The 19,952-nt window shown below is 35.0% G+C and overlaps 2 protein-coding genes across 2 annotated transcripts; both read right to left on the reverse strand.

The window, feature by feature from the left end:
- Positions 1-389: 389 nt before the first annotated feature.
- On the reverse strand, positions 390-1,379 carry LOC118648194. The gene has a single exon (XM_036294517.1). The coding sequence runs from the start codon at positions 1,377-1,379 to the stop codon at positions 390-392; it is 990 nt and encodes a 329-aa protein (XP_036150410.1).
- Positions 1,380-1,652: 273 nt separating this feature from the next.
- LOC118648193 lies at positions 1,653-3,677 on the reverse strand. The gene has a single exon (XM_036294516.1). The coding sequence runs from the start codon at positions 3,675-3,677 to the stop codon at positions 1,653-1,655; it is 2,025 nt and encodes a 674-aa protein (XP_036150409.1).
- Between the last annotated feature and the right edge of the window lie 16,275 nt (positions 3,678-19,952).

Consider the following 19,952-nt stretch of genomic DNA (forward strand, 5'->3'; position numbering starts at 1 on the left):
CTACACGTGTCGAGTTGCGACGTGGATATATAAGAGAGCTTTCTAGAGAGAGATGCGCGCGCCGAAGAAGCCGGGTAAACGACGAGAGAGACCGAAGTCCCACGAACATGCGCGAGCCAGCGACCGATCGATGGATGCAGTCGATAACCATTGAGTGACAGAGAACGAACCTGTCATACTGCGGCCGATAATAACTGCGCGAAGAAATGAATTTATCGTACACCCCGCCCGCTTGAAAGGAGCTCTTTCAAAAAATGAAAAACAATACGAAACGCAAAGTTAGTTCGTAAACTCAGTAATTATACAATAGTGGAAATAACTAAACAAAATAAGGCAAAATGAACTGCCATAACTTGACATAAAAATAATAATTAAGAATAAGCAAGGCTTTACAGCGTCTTAGACAAAATATTGCTACATTCTTCTGTTGGCAAGATAGCCAATCGCGACAATGGTCGAACGAGTGTTCCCTTGTTGGTTCGTAGAGTAGCTGAGCGGGCTATGCCATCCTCTCCTGGATGGATCTTCTCTACTCGACCCCTCAGCCATTGAAGTGGAGCAAGTCCGGGTTGTTTTATCAGGGCAAGTTGTCCCACCTTCAGCTGATCGCCCTTTGAGGTGGGCCATTTGTGCCGTTGCTGTAATTGGTGCAGATAGTCTTGGCTCCAGCGCCTCCAAAAATGCTGTCGGAGTTGGTCAGTGAGCTGCCATCTAGTGAGTCTATTCATGTTGACATTCTCCAAGCTGTGGCACGGAAGACTGTTAAGTGTGTCGCCAATAAGGAAATGACCAGGAGAAATAAAACTGAGATCATTTGGATCAGTGCTTAAAGGAATCAAAGGACGGGAGTTGAGGATTGCCTCGATTTCGCATAAAGTCGTTTGTAATTCCTCAAAGGTTAAGGCAACGGTCCCTACTATTCGATATAAGTGAAACTTGATCGATTTTACTCCTGCCTCCCAAATTCCGCCGAAGTGGGGGGCGTTGGGAGGTATAAAGGTCCACGATATTTTAGAGTCCTGCGCGTAATTATGGATACTATCCTTTACTTCTTGTTTTCGTAAAAATTCATAGATTTCTGATAATTGTCGAGACGCACCAACAAAGGTGGTGCCGTTATCCGAAAAAATAGAACTGGGCTTGCCCCTTCGAGATACAAATCGCCTCAAGGCCGCAAGAAAGGCGTCGGAGGTCAAGTCACTCACAAGTTCAATGTGGATAGCCTTGGTCGCGAAGCAAACAAAGATGCAGACGTATGATTTCATATGACGAGCGTTTCGTCGTTTACCATCTCGTATGGTCAGCGGTCCCGCATAGTCAATACCACAGGTAGTAAATGGCCTAGATGGCTTAACTCTGGGAGCGGGTAGATTTCCCATTTTAGCTACGGAGTTTGATGGATTGCATTTGAAGCAGATGACGCATTGTTTGATTATTTTTCGTGTAATAGAGCGTATGCCCAAAGGCCAGAACAATTGACGAGGTCCGCGGCCATGGTAACTTGGAGGCCAGCGGTGTTAAATTACGTATGTGTGTGTTTTTTTATTATAAGCTCAGTTAAAATATGATGCTTGGGCAACAAAATCGGAATCTTCGCATCGTAGGAAAGTTCGGAATTCCTTAGTCTCCCACCTACCCTTATTAAATTGTTATCATCTAGGAAAGGCGATAGAGATAGTAAAATGACTTGATGATTTTAATGGTTGTTTATTCCTTAAACAATCAATTTCTTGTGAGAATGTACTGTGCTGAACTGCGCGGCAAATGATCATCAATGCAGCGGATGCTTCTTGATGCGTAATTGATTTGCTAACATACGAGCCCCGTAAACGGAACTTAATGACCCTTAGACAATAGGCTACTATGCGACATATTTTGTCGATATTAGAAAATTTATTCAACAACGAACTGATTGGTAATAGGCTTATAGTGGAAGAAAGCGTGGTTGCTCCTTTTAGCTCAGGCATGTCGGATTCCTGAATTTTCGGCGTGGTCTCAGTGACAGGCCACTTTGATTCCCTGTGCTTGAGAAAGGGAGGGCCGGACCACCACAAATCGCATGTTATTAGTTCCTTAGAATTTAGGCCGCGGGACAACACATCTGCGGGATTTAGTGTTGATTGTATGTGATGCCAGTCAGTAATCTCAGTCAATCGCTGGATTTCTCCGACGCGGTTGGCCACAAATACTGACCATTTTCTGGAGGCGGATGCGATCCAGTTTAATGTGATGGTCGAATCTGACCATAGGAAAAGCTTGACGTTTGCCAGCTCGACAGACGACCTTACCTTGTGGACTAATTGGGCGAGGAGCATGGCTGCGCACAATTCTAGGCGTGGAAGAGAAGTTGCTTTGAGAGGCGCAACACGAGCCTTGGAGCACAATAGTTCTGTTCGAAATTCGCCCTTTGATGTGTACGAGCGAAGATAGATGCACGCGCCATATGCTCGTTGGCTGGCGTCAGCGAAGCCATGCAATTGGAGATGCGAGGTGTCGTTACTGAATTTTACGCAACGACTTATGCTTAAAGTATTTAGACTGACTAATTCTGACTTGAATTGACTCCATTTCGACAGAATAGATGGGAAAACGGGCTCGTCCCACTGTAGATTTTGTTGCCATAGCTCCTGCATCAGCAATTTTGGAATGATTATTACAGGGCCAATCAACCCAAGAGGATCAAACACCTTGGCTATCTCTGATAGCAACTCACGTTTAGTAAGAGATTTATGATTGCCAGTATCTTGAGCATTATACCGCAATGAATCAGTCGAAGGATTCCAGAGTGTTCCGAGTATCTTGCAGTTGAGCGTTTTGTCAAGAGACAAGTTAGATTCCATTGTGTCATGCAGCCCAGAAAGAATGCGGCAGTTATTGGAGGCCCACTTTGCGAGGTGGAATCCTCCTTTCCCAAGAAGTTGAATGAGCTCGTCCCTTAATCTTATGCATTCGTCAATTGACGTGCCACCCGTTAGCACGTCATCGACGTAAAAATCGCGTAACATGCATTGGGAAGCTAACGGATAATCATTTTTGTACAAATCAGCTAGATATTTGAGTGCCCTCGTGGCCAGATACGATGCGGAAGAGGTTCCGTACGTCACGGTTTTTAATTCGAAAATCTGAAGTGGATCAGAAGAGTTATCACGCCAGAATATTCGCTGCAATTGCGTTTGAGATGGATCGATGAGCACCTGGCGGTACATTTTTATTATGTCCGCTGTGATAACAAACGGAAGAGTGCGGAAGCGCAACAGAATAGAGATAAGATCCTGTTGGATTACAGGCCCGACTCTCAGGGCATTGTTGAGTGAGATTCCTGTGGGACCTTTGCATGAACCATCGAACACGACCCTCAATTTGGTGCTACTGCTGTCAGGCTTAATCACGCAATGGTGCGGTAAATAGAAAACCGGCAATTCAGTGTTCGCGGTTCCTCGGTTTCGATGGGTGTCATGTGACCCTAATTGCACGTACTCGTGCATAAATTGGGCGTAATCACGCTTCAATATTGGCCGAAAATCAAGCTTCCTTTCTATTTTGTAGAAACGACGTAAAGCAATGGCTCTAGTATCGCTTATCGAATTTACTTTATTGTCCTTGATAGGTAGCTTCACGACTATTCGTCCTTCAGGATTGCGCGTTACGTTCTGAGTAAAATGATGTTCGCATTCCATTTCCTCTATGGTAAAAGGATCGGATAGATGCGGAGGTTCCTCAATGCGCCAGAACTGGCTGAGTTGATTTGACAATTCTTCGTTGTAATGGGACAAATGAAGCGTGTTTACATGGGAGTTTTTACTGTTAGTGGTGAATCCACCTGCCAGGATCCACCCGAGTTAGTTTGTTGAAGTATTGGGTGGCCGGGTGATATCTTAATTTGATTCGGGCGACTAATTCCCAGAATACTTCGACTCCTAGTAACAAATCAACATCATCTGAAACATGAAAGTTAGGATCAGCTACCTTATGTGGCTGGGTACTTGTAGTTTGGATTTGTCTATTGATCGAGATGGGAGCCTTTCTGTTATTTTATCTGTGACAATACATTTGATATTTGTGCGATAATTGGTGGCACGCGATTGAAACGTCAATTGTACGATATGACTCGACTTGCTAATTGTACCATTAATTCCCGATACGACTATGTCTGGTGTCCTGAGTGGGAAGTTGTAATCTTTTTACAAAGGAGCTTGATATAAGATTTGCTTGGGATCCGTTATCTAGTAACGTTCTGCATCTCTGCCCGCATCCGTATCGATCCAAGACGTCCACTACTGCGGTGGATAATAACGTGATCCTGCTACACGAAGTTGACGTGCAAGTAGTAACAGAATTAGTGATAGCCCTCGACCTGAGACGGCTCTAAAGCCGTATTTGAAGATTGAGAATTGTTGGTTTCTTTTGCCTTTAAATGGAGCAACGAGTTGTGCCGCTCACTGCAGAACTTGCAATGGCCCGATTTGCATGTTGGGGCAGAATGATTTGTCGAACGCAAGCAATTGAGACATAATTTTAACTTACGTGCCTTGGATATGCGCTCAGGAATTGTTAATTTGAGAAAATCCGCACAGTAATAGATTAAGTGATCTTCCTTGCAATAATTACACTGCGACTTAACTGTGGCAGCATGCGTGCCCTGCCTTTAATATTTATGCGACCCTGAGTCGACGTGCCTCCAACTGGCTTGACAGGCGCTTCAAGCACTTCACATCTGTGATGCAAGAAGGCCATAAATTGTTTCAGTGTGGGTATTTCCCTTTCCTTGAGCGACGTTCGCCATTGGCGCGCTGTTCCTGAGTTCAACTTGGAACTTAATATGTAAATAATCAAGTCGTCCCACGTGTCCGCTGGACGCTTGAGAGCTTTCAATGCACGAATATGTCGAGCCGTACCATCTGCTATTTGACGCAAGATCGTTCGCGTTCTCTTTCACCATTGTGGGCAATTCAAAAATAGCCTGGATGTGCGCTTGAAACTAAGACTTTAACGTTATTGTAGCGTTCCTTGAGGAGATCCCACGCTATGTCGTAGTTTTGGTTGGACAATTCTATTGAACTATAACCTCTGCAGCATTGCCTGTCAATGATGCCTTAAGGTATTGAAATTTTTGAACGTCGCTCAAGGAATTATTGTTATGTATGACTGATTGAAAGTTGTCGTGGAATGCAAACCACTCTTCATAGCTACCTGAAAATTGAAGCAAGTTTAGTTTTGGTAATTGAACGGCCGTTGCCGATTCTTCTTGTACATTAGCCGTGGGGGTTGCATTCGCAACATTTCTATGACCACCGTTGTCGGCGCCGCCCGCCAATACCTTTATTTTTGCAGCTAAATCATAAAATGCACACTCGAATGATTCACGATCTTGATCTTCCACGAGGGACTCTATTTGCGTTTGAATTTTGTTATACTCTGTCCAATACTGATCGAGTTTGACTTGCCTAACCTCCAAAGCGGCCGATACAGCCGTCGTTACCTCGGTAATTGTATCAACATAGTTTTTATATTCGCGTGCATGACGCTTTTACAGTCGCACGCATTCGTTTTAGAGCGTTAATGTCGTCCGTCATTGTCGATAAACAACGAAATCAAGCAAATTTAGGATGTGAGAAGTAAGGTTAATTGGCGACGACACACGGTGTCTTCCTACCTTGTGTAGCTTCGTCTGCGCCGTCGATGTGGCTGCGAGGCCTCAACTGCTGCCGCTGGGAATCGTGTCCTGTTGTCTTGTTTCGTCCTTGAAATGGAGATCGTCTCGTGCTGGATCACTTCGTCTCTTTCGTTCCTGTACTCGACGATGTCGTCGATAATTTCTAGTGCATAGGAACCGGGAGGCGAAGGAGTTGGCTTCACAAATGCCGTCGATGACGTCTTATGGTGCAGAGGCCGAAATGCGAAGGAATATTGTTGATCCTTCTATCAGTTTCTCGATCGTTGCAACTCTAATGGCTGCTCACGTGCTTCTTAGGAACGCAGCGTCTGCCGTAGAATCCGCCGTATGGACGGATCCGGCTCGAAGGACCAAAGATGTTTTGCTTAATGATAACTTTTGTTTGCTGGTTCGATGTAGGGCGTGTTTGATTAAGACCCAAAAACTTGTTCGTAATTTTCTTATGGTGGTTTATTAAAATGAGCGTTTCCTACACGTGTCGAGTTGCGACGTGGATATATAAGAGAGCTTTCTAGAGAGAGATGCGCGCGCCGAAGAAGCCGGGTAAACGACGAGAGAGACCGAAGTCCCACGAACATGCGCGAGCCAGCGACCGATCGATGGATGCAGTCGATAACCATTGAGTGACAGAGAACGAACCTGTCATACTGCGGCCGATAATAACTGCGCGAAGAAATGAATTTATCGTACAACAACAATCGCCGTGCGCCGCGGCGCGATCGCCCAGCCGGCGCGGCGCGGTACAATGGCGTGGTGTGAATTATTATTTTTAACCATGTTCCACCACTCCGATTGATTGAAAAAAATATGTGTTAAAGAAGAAAATCTAGAGATGTTTTTGTAAAAATATAAAAGTGGTATCTCAAAATTATCACCCCCCAAAAAATTCAAAAATTTTCTTATCGGGTTTTTTATTACAAAAATTACTTTAAATTTTCTTAAACTTATCTAAAACTATGTTTACAACATATATTTTTTTCATTAAAATCGGTCTAACCATTTTCGAAAAAAACCACTTTCTTTATTTTTCTTTCCCCCTCCATAACTCCCCAAAAAATGCAATTTTGTAGCTAATTTTCGGGGAAGTTTTACATCTCAAGGGTGCCAACTAATGATATCAATTTGAGCTCGATTAGTGCGGGGGCAAATTTCACCTGCATTCCGCTATGCCCTTTTTTACATTTATCTTTGTGGTGGCCACGTTACCAATCCTTGTTTCTCTTTAATCCATTATGCGGTGTTGCAACATTTTTACAAATAATATGTAATAGTAAATATTTTATAATTTTGAATCTAAAATCTAATAAACAAGACTTTAATGAATATAATTGTTAAGATTCAATTTAAAATATTCATTATCAAAGTTATTAGATAAAATATAAACGGATGGCCATATTATTATCTTCTCCTTTATATGATCAGAATAATTATGATACAGTAGGGACGCAATGCATCTTTATTGACAGAGTGAAGAATATTGAGAATAAAGGTCTTGTGTATGTAAAAAATAACACAAAAATGTTTTTTTTTTACACAATTTGAAAACAAAGTGTAGATACATATTTTTCAGAAAAATTAACGTTTAAAACACTTGGATACATACATTTTATTCATTTATTATGAAATTTATAATTGCATTAGTTTAAAATTATACTATTTTTGTTATTTATTAATCCATAAGTGTTTATTAAGATAAAAAATGATAAATATTAATTTAACCCAAATTATTCAAATGACAATTATATTATGTTAAATTTAAATATGTTAAAAATTTAATGCAAAAATGTACAAAAACTGGTTTTAACATATTTATAAGATATGTAATATAAATACAAAATGTTTTCTATTGTGTACATATTTTGATCTATAAAAATCCATTATTTTTAATAATCAGTATAATAATGACCCAGGTAGCAAACCTATGTCATTTTGACGTCCCAAAATGGTCATATCTGGTCATATGTCGTCAAAATGACCATTTTTTTACATGACCTAAAATTGACGTCATGATGACGTCATTTCGAAGTCATATTTCAGTCATGATCTGACGATTATTTTCCCAGACAGCACACATCCAAAATCGGGACATAAAGACGTCATTAAGACGTATTTTAGACACGGTCTAAAGCGGTGTCTATACAATGAGATTTAAGGCGTAAGGCATAAGCATATTATATAAGCATATTATATTCAACTTTAAGAGAACATTTTTAAGAAAACATTTAGATATCTTGGAAATAATTTCAAAATGGTCAAATTAACCATTTGAACGCTTCAAAGTCTTAATGCTAAATAGATCACAATTTCCATCAAATTATAAAGGTTATGGAAAAAGTTAAATTTAACAATGAAATTAATAAGTAAATAAGTTAATGCTATTTATTTTTAATATGTTTTGCAAAATTGAATTGCTTTTATAAAAAATAATATAATTGCGACAGTTTATAACATATACGAAGAGAATTTTTATACATTACTTGAAATTATAACAATGTTAAAATTTTTCCGCATGTATTTTTATCTGGACAGATTTACAAATCTAAGGGATAAACACATAAAAATCAGATTCTTATTGTCCACAGTAATAAATAGTAATAATGATCTGAACTCTTGATGGTCGATTCAATTGGCAATTTTATTGAGAATTTTAAATAAGCGTTACAATGTTTCGATCGTCGCTTTCGATTTTTTTTAAAGTAACATAACTTCTTTTTAAGTACTTATATAGTTAAGTAACCTATATCACACAAATCTTTTACAAAACATTAATGTATTACGGGTCCGTGTCCACAAGACCAAAGTTCAAACACTGAAATCAAGTAACAGTTAAAACATGATCAAACTAATAACATATATACTTTGACAGATTATTCCCATTAATATGTTCCGTGCGTTATAAAATCATAACTATATGGTTCACCAATTGTGTCTTTTACCAAATAACGAATTGATTTTTTTCATAAAAAATCCATTCATGAAAAATTCCTTTAGTAATTTTTTGCGTAGAATCGATTTCTGTAGTCAGATTTTCGATAATTCATAATTTTAATAATTTAATTAAACAATTATTCTTTAAACAAATTGCAAAAAATTATCTTTTTGTGTTTTTTAACATAATTCGAGGTAACGTCGCCTTTTAGATAGTTGCAAGCATTTAGGCCTTGCAGTTTCAGCATGGACATTAATTATAAAAATTTATAATAAGACATCTTAAAAACATCTATAAAAGATGTTTTTAAGATGTCTTATGTCCTGATTTTGGACATTGTGCTATTTGAGTTTTATATTATTCTTTTACTTTGTAAATTAATATTTTTCTTAATACTGTTGCGCTCAGGGCACAGCAGCCCTGTCATTCGGTCTGAATTGTGTTGCCGCTTACTTCAAGAGAATTCGCACGGTTTCTTTAATAACGGATTTTATTGCCGTTACATTTGGTTTGTTTGTTCCTGAGCTGTCGAGCCGAACGGACGTGTTCAGGCTCTTTGTAGTCTCCGCCGTTTAATAAACGCAGCTTTTCTTAAGAACTGTCTCCTAGTTATTTCCCCGCGGAGTGCGCGTTTGCGTATGAGTGTGAGAGTATGCTGCACGTGGATGGAGCGCAATAATAGAGGAGAAGGTGGTAATATGGTCATCCATTTATATTTTATTTAATAATTTCGTTAATAAATAATCAGTGTTTTAAGTTGAAATTTTACGATTATATTCATCAAAGTGTGGTTCATTAGATTTTTTAATTCAAAGTTATAAAATATTTATTATATTATATATTATTTATAAAAATGTAACAATACTGCTTGATGGGCCGAAGAGAAATAGCGAGGGTAATATGGCCACCACAAAAATAAATGTAAAAAAAATTGGTTTTGTCTAAAAAGATCACAGTATTTTTAAATATGTTAGAAACATATATATTTATGTAAAATAAGTTGTTATATCAAAATAGGTGATTTTTATTTACATTTAATAGAAGTTAAATAAAAATAACCTTAAATCTAAAGAACCTTATTCATATAAAAGATTTTAAAAAATTAACAGCCTTAAATTAAGCCTTTAATCGATTTATCGAGGAATTTTGTCGATATAAAAATCTCTAAAAAGCGATCATATTACTAGCACACTTAGATGGCTATATATTGACATCATCCTATATCATTGTTTAATTTTGTATAATTCAAAATATATACAGCCGAATAAAGAGTTAAATAATAAGAAAGTACTCAAGTGTACATACATTTAGGTGATAATGCGGTTAAGTTTAAAAAGAATGAAGAAGTATGTGTAATTAAATGTTAAAATGTATCTTAAAAAATTTTCGAAATTCATAAAAGTAAACAAAACCTTATAACAAATGTTGCCTGTTGTGTTTTGTCATATTAGCATCATTATATAACAGTAGGCTACTAAACAAATGACATCATAAATAATTACTAGAATTCGTCAGCTAATAACGGAGATAATATATGGGTAGCCATATTATCCGCACTGGCTATATTACCATCCTCTCCTCTATAAAAATATTTCTTAACACTAAACTATCATTTTATGGGTAAACAAACAAATGATACAAAATCAATGTAATTTTAAAACATAAATTTTAAGACAAATAAATAAAATGTATGTATCAACATATTACAAATATTACATAATTTACACTTGTATTTTCGAGTTGAATTGGTGATGATAAAATACGTATTAGTCCGTGTGATCTCGTTATTAACACTGACGTGGGTCATATAATCACTCACAATACATCATATATGTGCTCTGTCGCCATCATTAACTCGACTGGAAAATGACTGAAACTGGATATCCGATCCAAAACAGTTCTTGGCTACGGTTAGCGATGGTATAATAGTATAGATAGATGTGTTCGTAAGTGTATATTGCTCAAAAGCAACTGGAAGGCAACACTACTTCAAAATGTGAGAGAAAAGAGTGCGAATCATATTAGTAGCTAGCAGCGAGATCAATATCTCACGAGTTTAAGACCACATTACATTTAATCCGTATACAATAAATTATATCGCTCTTTTCTTTTCTAATTATACAATAGCCGTATTCAAAGTGAACTGTATGCAAATTCGTAAAGTATGTAAAAAAAATATATAAAACATATTCTGGAATGCTCTCTCAGTGGGATGTTCTACATTCGTTTACACGCAATTTATTTTGAAGTATTTCCGTGTGTGCCGATTCAACGTGTCACGTTAAATCTAGATGTGACCTTAAATTTGCACGTTTGGTTCTGGTATTACCCCATAATATAAGTATAATTCACGCTCTAGAATGTCCTCTAAATAAAAATGAACGTTATACAAAAAAAAAAAAAATTAATTACAACAAGAATTTGTATGTCATAATTAAATTTTATCTATATATATACAATTGAAATTTGGCTATCACAACTATAACTAATTTTTTTTATGAGTACGGCCTAAAAAAGTAATTGGTTAAATTAATTTAAAATATAGATATAATAACCCCTTATATAGTATCGAAATTGTTCAGTAATATTTCAGAAATATTTTAACTGAAAAGTGAAACATTTTAATATAAAAATTGCGAAACGCGTCTACAGTATTCGGAAACCTATTGGAAGCAATGTCTACAATATTTTTGATAGAGTTGCGGAATAACAAAATGATTATTGCATTTAAAACCTTATAGAAAAGTAGTCGAAAGATTATTTTAAAAATCTTCAACCTTCCTAAAATAATGTCAAAAGATAAAAAATTGCTGAACTATTCCGATAAGTTATAATTCTTCTATTCTTTAAATTACAATCAGTAAAAAATCAATGAAATCAGTGAAAATACATTGGTTTTCAATAATACTTGTAACTTTTCAATTCAATAGTAAAATTAATGCACTGATCTTTTAATGATTATACATTAATTTTGAATTGAAAATTACTAAAATACAGTAAATACTCACTAATTTTATTACAGCTTTAAATATACCACTGCAATTCAGTGATAATACACTGATTGCAATTTAAATAGCAAGAAATTAAATTACTGAACTAGTAATAGAACTAAATAAAATTGCTATTGAAACAGATTTTATTTATTTTTATTTTGGAGCTTAATTTTGGAGACTTTAAAGAATTTTTTTATTAGAATACTGGCGAAGGCTCTTCTAGCGATGTACCTTTTATTATATTATATTTTGTATGATTTTTATTTGCGAGAAATATATGTCTATTGCGGCGCATAGTGGAAAGAAAACTCATGTTTTTGGATAAAAAAAAATCTGCCTACCACATAAATCTAAACCGATTTGAATGAATTTTTTTTTAATTACTTGTCAATACTTTCTCGTGGTACTGTTTAAAATTAAAAAATTTTTGTTATAACATAAAAAAACGTGTGAAAGTTAACCTTTTGTTTCCTTGTAGTAAAAGAAGCTTTTGTACCTGTAAAAAACAATTAAGTTTTTGTTTTAGAAACACGTTTTGAGATCTTATAAGTTGAAATATGTAAACAAACAACTTTTTTTCATGCCTGTGTGTATGCGCGCGCGCGTGTGTGTATACTCCGAATCTCGAGAAAGACTTAACCGATTTTGATAATTCCAACAGCATTCTTTTTGATATTCTTACAGGAGTAAAAATTTTTTATGAAAAAAAAAAAGTTTTTCGTTATCAAATAATGGGAGTAAAAATCAAGAAAATTTATACTACACTCTTACTATAAAATAATAAATTAACTTTCTTTGTACATAATAAAAAATTCATAACTTTATATTTTTAAATCCGTTGTACAACCAGTACCGATATAATTCAAGAACAATAATTGTAAAGTAACTGCTGTTTTTATTTATGCACGATTATAAATATACAATTTGTAAATGCTTTTTAGCTGATAATTTTAATACATGTATTAATCATCAAAATCGGTTAAGTCTTTCTCGAGATATCGGAGTATACATTCAAGCGCACGCATACACATAAGCATGAAAAAATGTTGTTTGTTTACATATTTCAACTTATAAGAACTCAAAACGTGTTTCTAAAATAAAAAACTTAATTGTTTTTTACAAGGTACAAAAGTTTCTTCCTCTACGAAGAAGCAAAAGGTTAACTTTCACATGTTCTTTTTTATGTTATAAAATTTATGGTATAAAAATTTTTTAATTACAGTACCACGAAAAAGTACAATTATTCACAAATAATTAAAAAAAATTCATTCAAATTGATTAAGATTTGTGTTGTAGGCAGATTTTTGTCCAAAAACATAAGTTTTCTTCTCACTGTGCGGCGGCGCGGATATTGGTCGTGAATTTTATTAGAAAATGTGGATGAAAAATCTTATAATACTGCGCTTTTATTTTACATTGTGTGATTTCTTATTTAATTTTGACAAAAACTATATGCAACACATTATGTTTTTAAAATTACTGCATGTGATAAATTTTAGAAATATTTTTTGTAACACTTTACATTAAGTATTGTAAAATCTTTCTGAATTGTTGAATAGAAAGTGAAAGGTTGAAATGGCTTTAAGATTGTTTTGAAAATATACTGCAACAAGCAGTGCAACTTGATGGAACTTGACACATAATTTAATAAACAATTTTCATTAAAATAGTTAGGCAAGTTAAGTTACTTGCATTCTAGTTGAGATAACTAGATAAATTGCATTTTGATTTTAATTGCTTGAGAAAACCTAGTTGTATTAATTAAAAATTTGATAGATTTAATTAATATATCTATTTTAAATAAATGAGGATTTTAAAGATTATTTGTAGAAATTAAAAATCTTAGCTCCCTTCAGGGCTACCGGGGTATTTTACAGGGGCCACCAAACCCTTTACAAAATCGCCTTTCTGTCACACTCCATAAATACAATATGTACAGCTGACTTGATATTACATTAAAAATCTCCTCAAATAATTACCCTTCTTTCTCCTAGTATTCGGCTTGGCCATTTGCAATTTTTACATTCTTCACTCTTCTTTTTCTTGTCCTCTTCCATCTTCCCTTATTCCTTCTTCCCTTTTTTCAACGTTTTTCTCCTTCGTCCCATGTCCATTTTACTTCTTCTACCCATAATTCCCTATTCGTAAGTATCACCTGATTCCCTTTTGCCCTTTTCTTCGCCTATTCCACCGTCCTCCATCTTGTTCTCCTCTCCTTCATCGGACAGATCCTATTCCCCATTCTCCCCTTATCTCCATACTCTTCCTCAGAATCTCTTTCTTGTCCTTTATATCCTCTAATTCCATAATCAAAACCTGTCTTCCGTCTTCTCCTCTTCTCTCCTCAATCTCTCTTACTCCAACCGTCCTGCCTAAAGCATCCTCCATGATAATTTCTACTAAGTCTCTCCTCTCTTCTGCATCTTCACCATCCACCTCCTCTCCATATTATCCTCTTCTCTCTTCTCCTTCTCCTTTCTTCCTCTCTTCTCTCTCGTATCTTTGCCTCTCTTTCCTTGATTCTCTTTGCTCTTTTCTCACTTTCCTTTAGCTTTCTCTTAGCTTTTTCCTTTGCCACTCTCCATTCTCCGCTCATCTCTTCCTTTTCCTTTTTCTCCGTTTTTCCTCCTTCGCTTCTTCCGCCAACCTCCATCACTTTTCCCCTCCTTTTCTCCCCTTCCATTTCTTCTATCCCCATTTGTCTTCCTCCTACTTTCTTTCTATGACTCCTACCATTTTTTCCCTTCACCTCGCCCTCTTCTCTTTTACCTGCTCACTCTGTCTTTTCTTCTTCATCTTTTCCTCCGGTCCTTCGTCTTCCACTTCTCTCCTTTCCTCTTCCTGTTCCTTACCTCTCTCCTCCCTGTTCTCCTTCTTCCCTCCGCCGCTTTTTCCCTTCTCAACTTCCCTTTTCTTCTCCTTACTTTTCGCCACTACCTCCTCTTCTTTTGCTTCCTCTTTCCAAGTGCCCCTTTCTCTTTCCTCCCGGTCGTCTTTTCCTGCCTTCTATAAACCTCTTGTTCCTCCTCCTTATCTTTTCTTCTGCCGTCTGTCTTTCCTGCCGCAATCTTTCTCTTTGTCCCTCTTCTCTCCTCTCTCCTCTCCCTTTTTTTTCTTTCTTTTTCTCCTTCTGTCTCCTGTTCCTTGTCCTCCACACCTCTTCGTTGATCCTTTTCCTCTTTTCCTCGTCCTCCACACCTCCTCTCCTAACTTTTCTCCTCTCCTTCCGCTGCTCCCATTTCCTCTCATTATCTCATATCTTTCTCTTAATAGCTCCACTAACTCCTCCAGGCTCCTCCTTATCAGTCTCATCTCTTCTAATATCTCCTTCATGCCTTTTATTTCCTTTCTCTATCTTTCTTCGGTTGGTCGTTATTCCTCGCTTCTTATCATCTCGTCATATGCTCCACCATCTCTCTGATTGGTCCGCACCGCCCTCAATTTCTCGATCCTTCGATATATCGGTCCCTCGTTTCTCTCTATTATCCGTGTTTCTTCTCACCGCCATCTATCATCCTCCTGCGTCACTTGTCACCACATTTCTCCACCAATCTCTGTGCCGTTCCGTCCCCTCCCTCTCTCCATCATCACTACTGCCAACCTATTCTCCTCTCACTGTGTTATCCCCTATGCCCTCCATGCTCTCCACCGCCTCTCTGGATTGGTTCGCACTGCCACAACTGCTAAATAATTAGTATATAAATATTTGGTTAGTTTCTAGGCAGTATTTTTGTATATAAAAAGGAATCAGTAATATTAAATAGTAACGGGCCGAGTAGTCAGTCAAATAGCATAAATTTCTACCAGGGATTGAAGAACACTAAAAGAAAAGAGTAAATAAAAGGTGCCAGTTCTTGTTTATTATTCAATCAGTCAAGTGGTGTTGCATGTTGCGATGATCATGTGGTATTTAGGTTACGTTAAATATTTAAATACAATTTCTGTGCCTGCATTTTCTGAAAAACAGATTTGAAAAGGGAAATACTTCTGAAACAAACAAGAGACTCTTGAATTATGAAAGATAACGGGACTAATCAGAGACTTGACAATCTCTGATATCACAATATCTTATTTTTATTTAAAAAAATCAGCAAGTTTTAACTTGAGAAAAATAGTTTCGCATTTAATTTATTTTATTGGCCGGATGATGGACAGACATCGAAACTTTTTACCTATCTTTCTTTCCTGAAACAATAAAGCACAAATGTCATGTACGAATTTGAATTGATTTATCGAATTTTTAGTTTTTTAATCTTATACAGGGACCCGGACCGAATGAAATTAAGGTTCGGTTACGATTACGGTTTCAGTTTCGGTTTCTTGGCAAATACAAAAACCCAAAACCGTTTAATTACGGTTTTTTCGGTTTTTTTTCCGGTTACGGTTCCGGTTCTTCTAATATTATTATTTAATAAGTAATTATGTAATAGTAATTATTACATAATTTCTATTTATATTTAATAATTTATAATATTTAATATATTATTAAGAATTATAATATTTAATAATATTAAAAAATGTTTAATAATAATTTATAAAATATTATTTACGTATGAAATAAGAAATCAATTTGAATTGTGCTACCAATAAATCTATTGCTTCAAAAAAAGATGACTAAATAAAAGAAATAAGAGGAAAAAGCAAAAAAGTATGAGTAGTTAGACAAGAATCCGCAAAGTTGCAAATAATGAGTAATAATCAAGATGTGTACAATAATTTTTTATATCCAGAATATATACAAGGTGTTTCGCATCAAGTATGCAATACTTCATGGAAAGATAGACGGGATCAAGATAAATATAAAAGTCTACTATAGTTTTTGGATATCTCTAGTGATAGCCGAGATATTAATTTTTCAAATTGTACGAATGAGAGCGCGCTGAGCCGCTCGAGCTATAGCACTACTGCGTCAATCAGTAGCTGCCGGCGGCAGCTCGAGCGGCTCAGCGCTTTCCTCGGCGTGCTTTCATTTGTACAATTTGAAAAACTGATATTTCGGCTATCATTGGAGATATCCAAAAATTATAGTGGACTTTTATGTTCACCTTGATCCCATTTATCTTTCCATAAAATATTGCATATCTGATGCGGGACACCCTATATAAAAACATACAAATATATAGTAATAAGACTGAATGCAGTGGTAATAAAACTAATATGGTACGCTGTAGTACATCTTAAACTAAAAAAAGTTTTAATAGAAAACACTATGTTCATGTCACATACGATTGTTGCAATTTCATAATTGCAATCTCAGTTCAAGGATGTCACATTAAGAACCAGTTAAATATAAAAAGCAGTAATATTCAATTAGAAGTATTATTAAGTAAAAATAATAAAAAGAAAAACGACAAAAAATTTTAATTAAAAAGATAAAAATATTATGTAAAAATAAATTTAAAAAACCGAAAAATATACCCAAAAAACCGTAAACCTAAAAAAATTTAATAGTTTCCGATTATGGTTCCGGTGCTATAAATTTAGCAGAATTCGGTTGTGGTTTACGGTTCGGTCCGGGTAAAAAACCGGTTATGAACCGATTATCGGTTTCGGTTTCAATTACTGTTGCGGTCCGGATTACTGATCTTATTATTTTATAATATACGTACTACTTTTTTTATTAAACATCAAATATAAAATTAATTCTCTACTTGCAGTCACACTAATGTGTACGTTTGGTATTTTTACTTCAATGTAACATTTAAAAAACATGCACTATCTTTTATATTGTAAGCTGATGAATTCAAAAATATAAAAATATAAACATATAAAATAAATTGTTCTGTTATTAGGGGAATCTAATATAAAATTATATTAAATTTAATATTTAACTCTCAATCCCTACCTATGGGTAATTTTGTCCTGCTTAAAACTACTATCCTTAATTTTTCGTACAACTGCGATGCTAACGCCATCAAAGTTGTACTAAAAAAAACTTTGGAGGGAGGGGATCTTCAGTGCACAGGGCCAGCCCGGTCCGTTTGTTCTACTCCAAACGCCAGCCAAGTAAAATTGGATAGGACGTTTTCGACCCATAGGTAGGGATTATGTAAGTAAAAGTAACTTTCTTGAAAAAAATTTTTTTTTTGTTAATTAAGTAGTTTCAGATACGTACATGCGTTTTAAAATATAATTATGTATATATTTTAAGTTGAACCTTCAATAAGATTAGAAATCCAGAATACTTAAGCAGACCAATAAAATTTAGCATTCGGCAAATATTGGAAAGATTGGACATTAACTAATCCTTTCTAAAAAAGGGCATGGCATCGATACTCGCATCTCTCGAAGTATTGTTGTCGCTTTTTCGCGATGCCGATTCTCTCGTTGCGCTTACTTCGTGTTGCGAGAGTAATCATTGCGATTGAATTTTGACAGCTGTCAAACTTGTATAAATTATCTATACCGGAAGAGACGGGAGAGACGGGGAGAGACCGGGAGAGACCGGGAGAGACCGAGAGAGACCGGGAGAGACGGAGAGAGAGAGAGAGAGAGAGAGAGAGAGAGAGAGAGAGAGAGAGAGAGAGAGAGAGAGAGAGAGAGAGAGCTAATTAAAGAAAAAAAAACAAGAAGAAAAAAAGAAGAAGAGTCAGAGCTGACAATATTTCGTTACATTTCAATATCAATATCATATTACTTTAAAGAAGATTTATGTATGTTGTGTATATTGTATTTGTTTTTCTTTTTTCCTTTTTTATGTGTATAATTTTTTAAAGAAGAAAGAAAATTAGATAATAAATTAATGTATGTAAGTATGCTTTCTCTCTCTCTCTTTCTCTTCTCTCTCTTCTCTCTCTATTTCTTTTCTTTTCTTTTCTTTTTATATATTTATTTATTTATATAATTATTATTGCAATTGTTTTTTTAAAAAGTAAAAAACTAAATAGCGCGCGCGTAGCGCGCGCCTGTGTTGTTCTAGTAAATTAAAAAAAGAAAGATATTTTTATTGTTTACAAATTAAAAATGATAAAAAGACCAATCAATGTTGTGCTCGATGCAACAAACCCGTTTGCAATGATCATCGTTTAAATTATTGTTGTCACGACTGTTTTTAAACTGTTCTTTTTTTATTTTTATAACAAAATTTTGAATTTTTACTATGTATTAAATAATAAATTGTTAAAATTTTAAGCTAAAAGAAAATTATTGACTTATTGATGTTTCCCTATTTTACAACGTTGTTCATCATCCTCGAGGAATTTCAATTTTATATACCGAAATTGGATATCTGCTTTCACTCTACGTTGATCAGACATTTTTTTTCGTAAGGAGGAACTTTTTTCTTTCCAGAAACTAATTAAAAACAAATTTTTTTTTTAATTTTTACTATTGCTATATATTTTTTAAAAAATTAACTTTTTACCGATTTTTCTCATTGCTTATTAAAAAATACATATTAAATTTTTTTTTGGAGAGGGGGTAATATAATGATGGTTTCTTAAAGAGAAATGTTTAAAGAGTATACATTTGATGTATGATTTTTTCAGACTTTTTCAACTATTATTTATATGATTATAAGAGCAAAGACGAAAACGATCCATAGGTAGGGTGCAAAACACGTCCGAAAAACGGTAGGGATTGGTTGTCACTTTTAAAGATATATGAAACAAGCAATTTATCAGTACTTACAAATTAATTTACAATGATTAATACTATTGTAAATTGTTAACTTTTAAATGTACAATTTTTTTATTTTATTCTAAATAGTTTATATTTTTCTACTTACATCATTTCTTGCTGTGCTTACGCATCCGCTTTGCATATGAATTGTGTTTAATGTATTTTCGTAAAATTTGATTTTATCTTAATTTATGTATTTTTCTTATGAGGAAATCGAGCGAAACACTTTATTTGATTTGTATGTGGCATATATATCATAGATCTATGATATATAAACTACGTATCTTCGTAAAACCGTAAAAACTAAAAGGGATGAAAAAGAACGTATCATTTAATTCCCTCTATATGTGTAATGGAGCATGCGTATGCAGAGACGGGAATAGGATAATATTAAAAAACTGTTTTTCGCTCCTTGTTGGAACAGACAAACCTATTGGAAACATTGTAAATGGGTGTAAAGAAAATAAACTTAAAGAAAATAAACCTTGGACTGTCCAGAATTGTGTGGAAAACTTTTGACGGTAAAACAAAAATCTAATTTATAAAAGATAATGATAAATTTACGGAAGAGTTTATATGTCCTGAACGATACGAGCTTTCACCGTTTTAAAAAACATAAAGAATAATATTCCTAGCTTTAGATATCCTAATACTCAATGAAACTAACAACTGCAATATATTATGCCCCACAAGAACTGAAATCTCAAACATATACATTTACAGTTTTAATACAAAA

This window comes from Monomorium pharaonis, unplaced genomic scaffold, assembly GCF_013373865.1.
Source record: "Monomorium pharaonis isolate MP-MQ-018 unplaced genomic scaffold, ASM1337386v2 scaffold_276, whole genome shotgun sequence".
In the NCBI taxonomy this organism is placed as follows: Eukaryota; Metazoa; Arthropoda; class Insecta; order Hymenoptera; family Formicidae; genus Monomorium; species Monomorium pharaonis.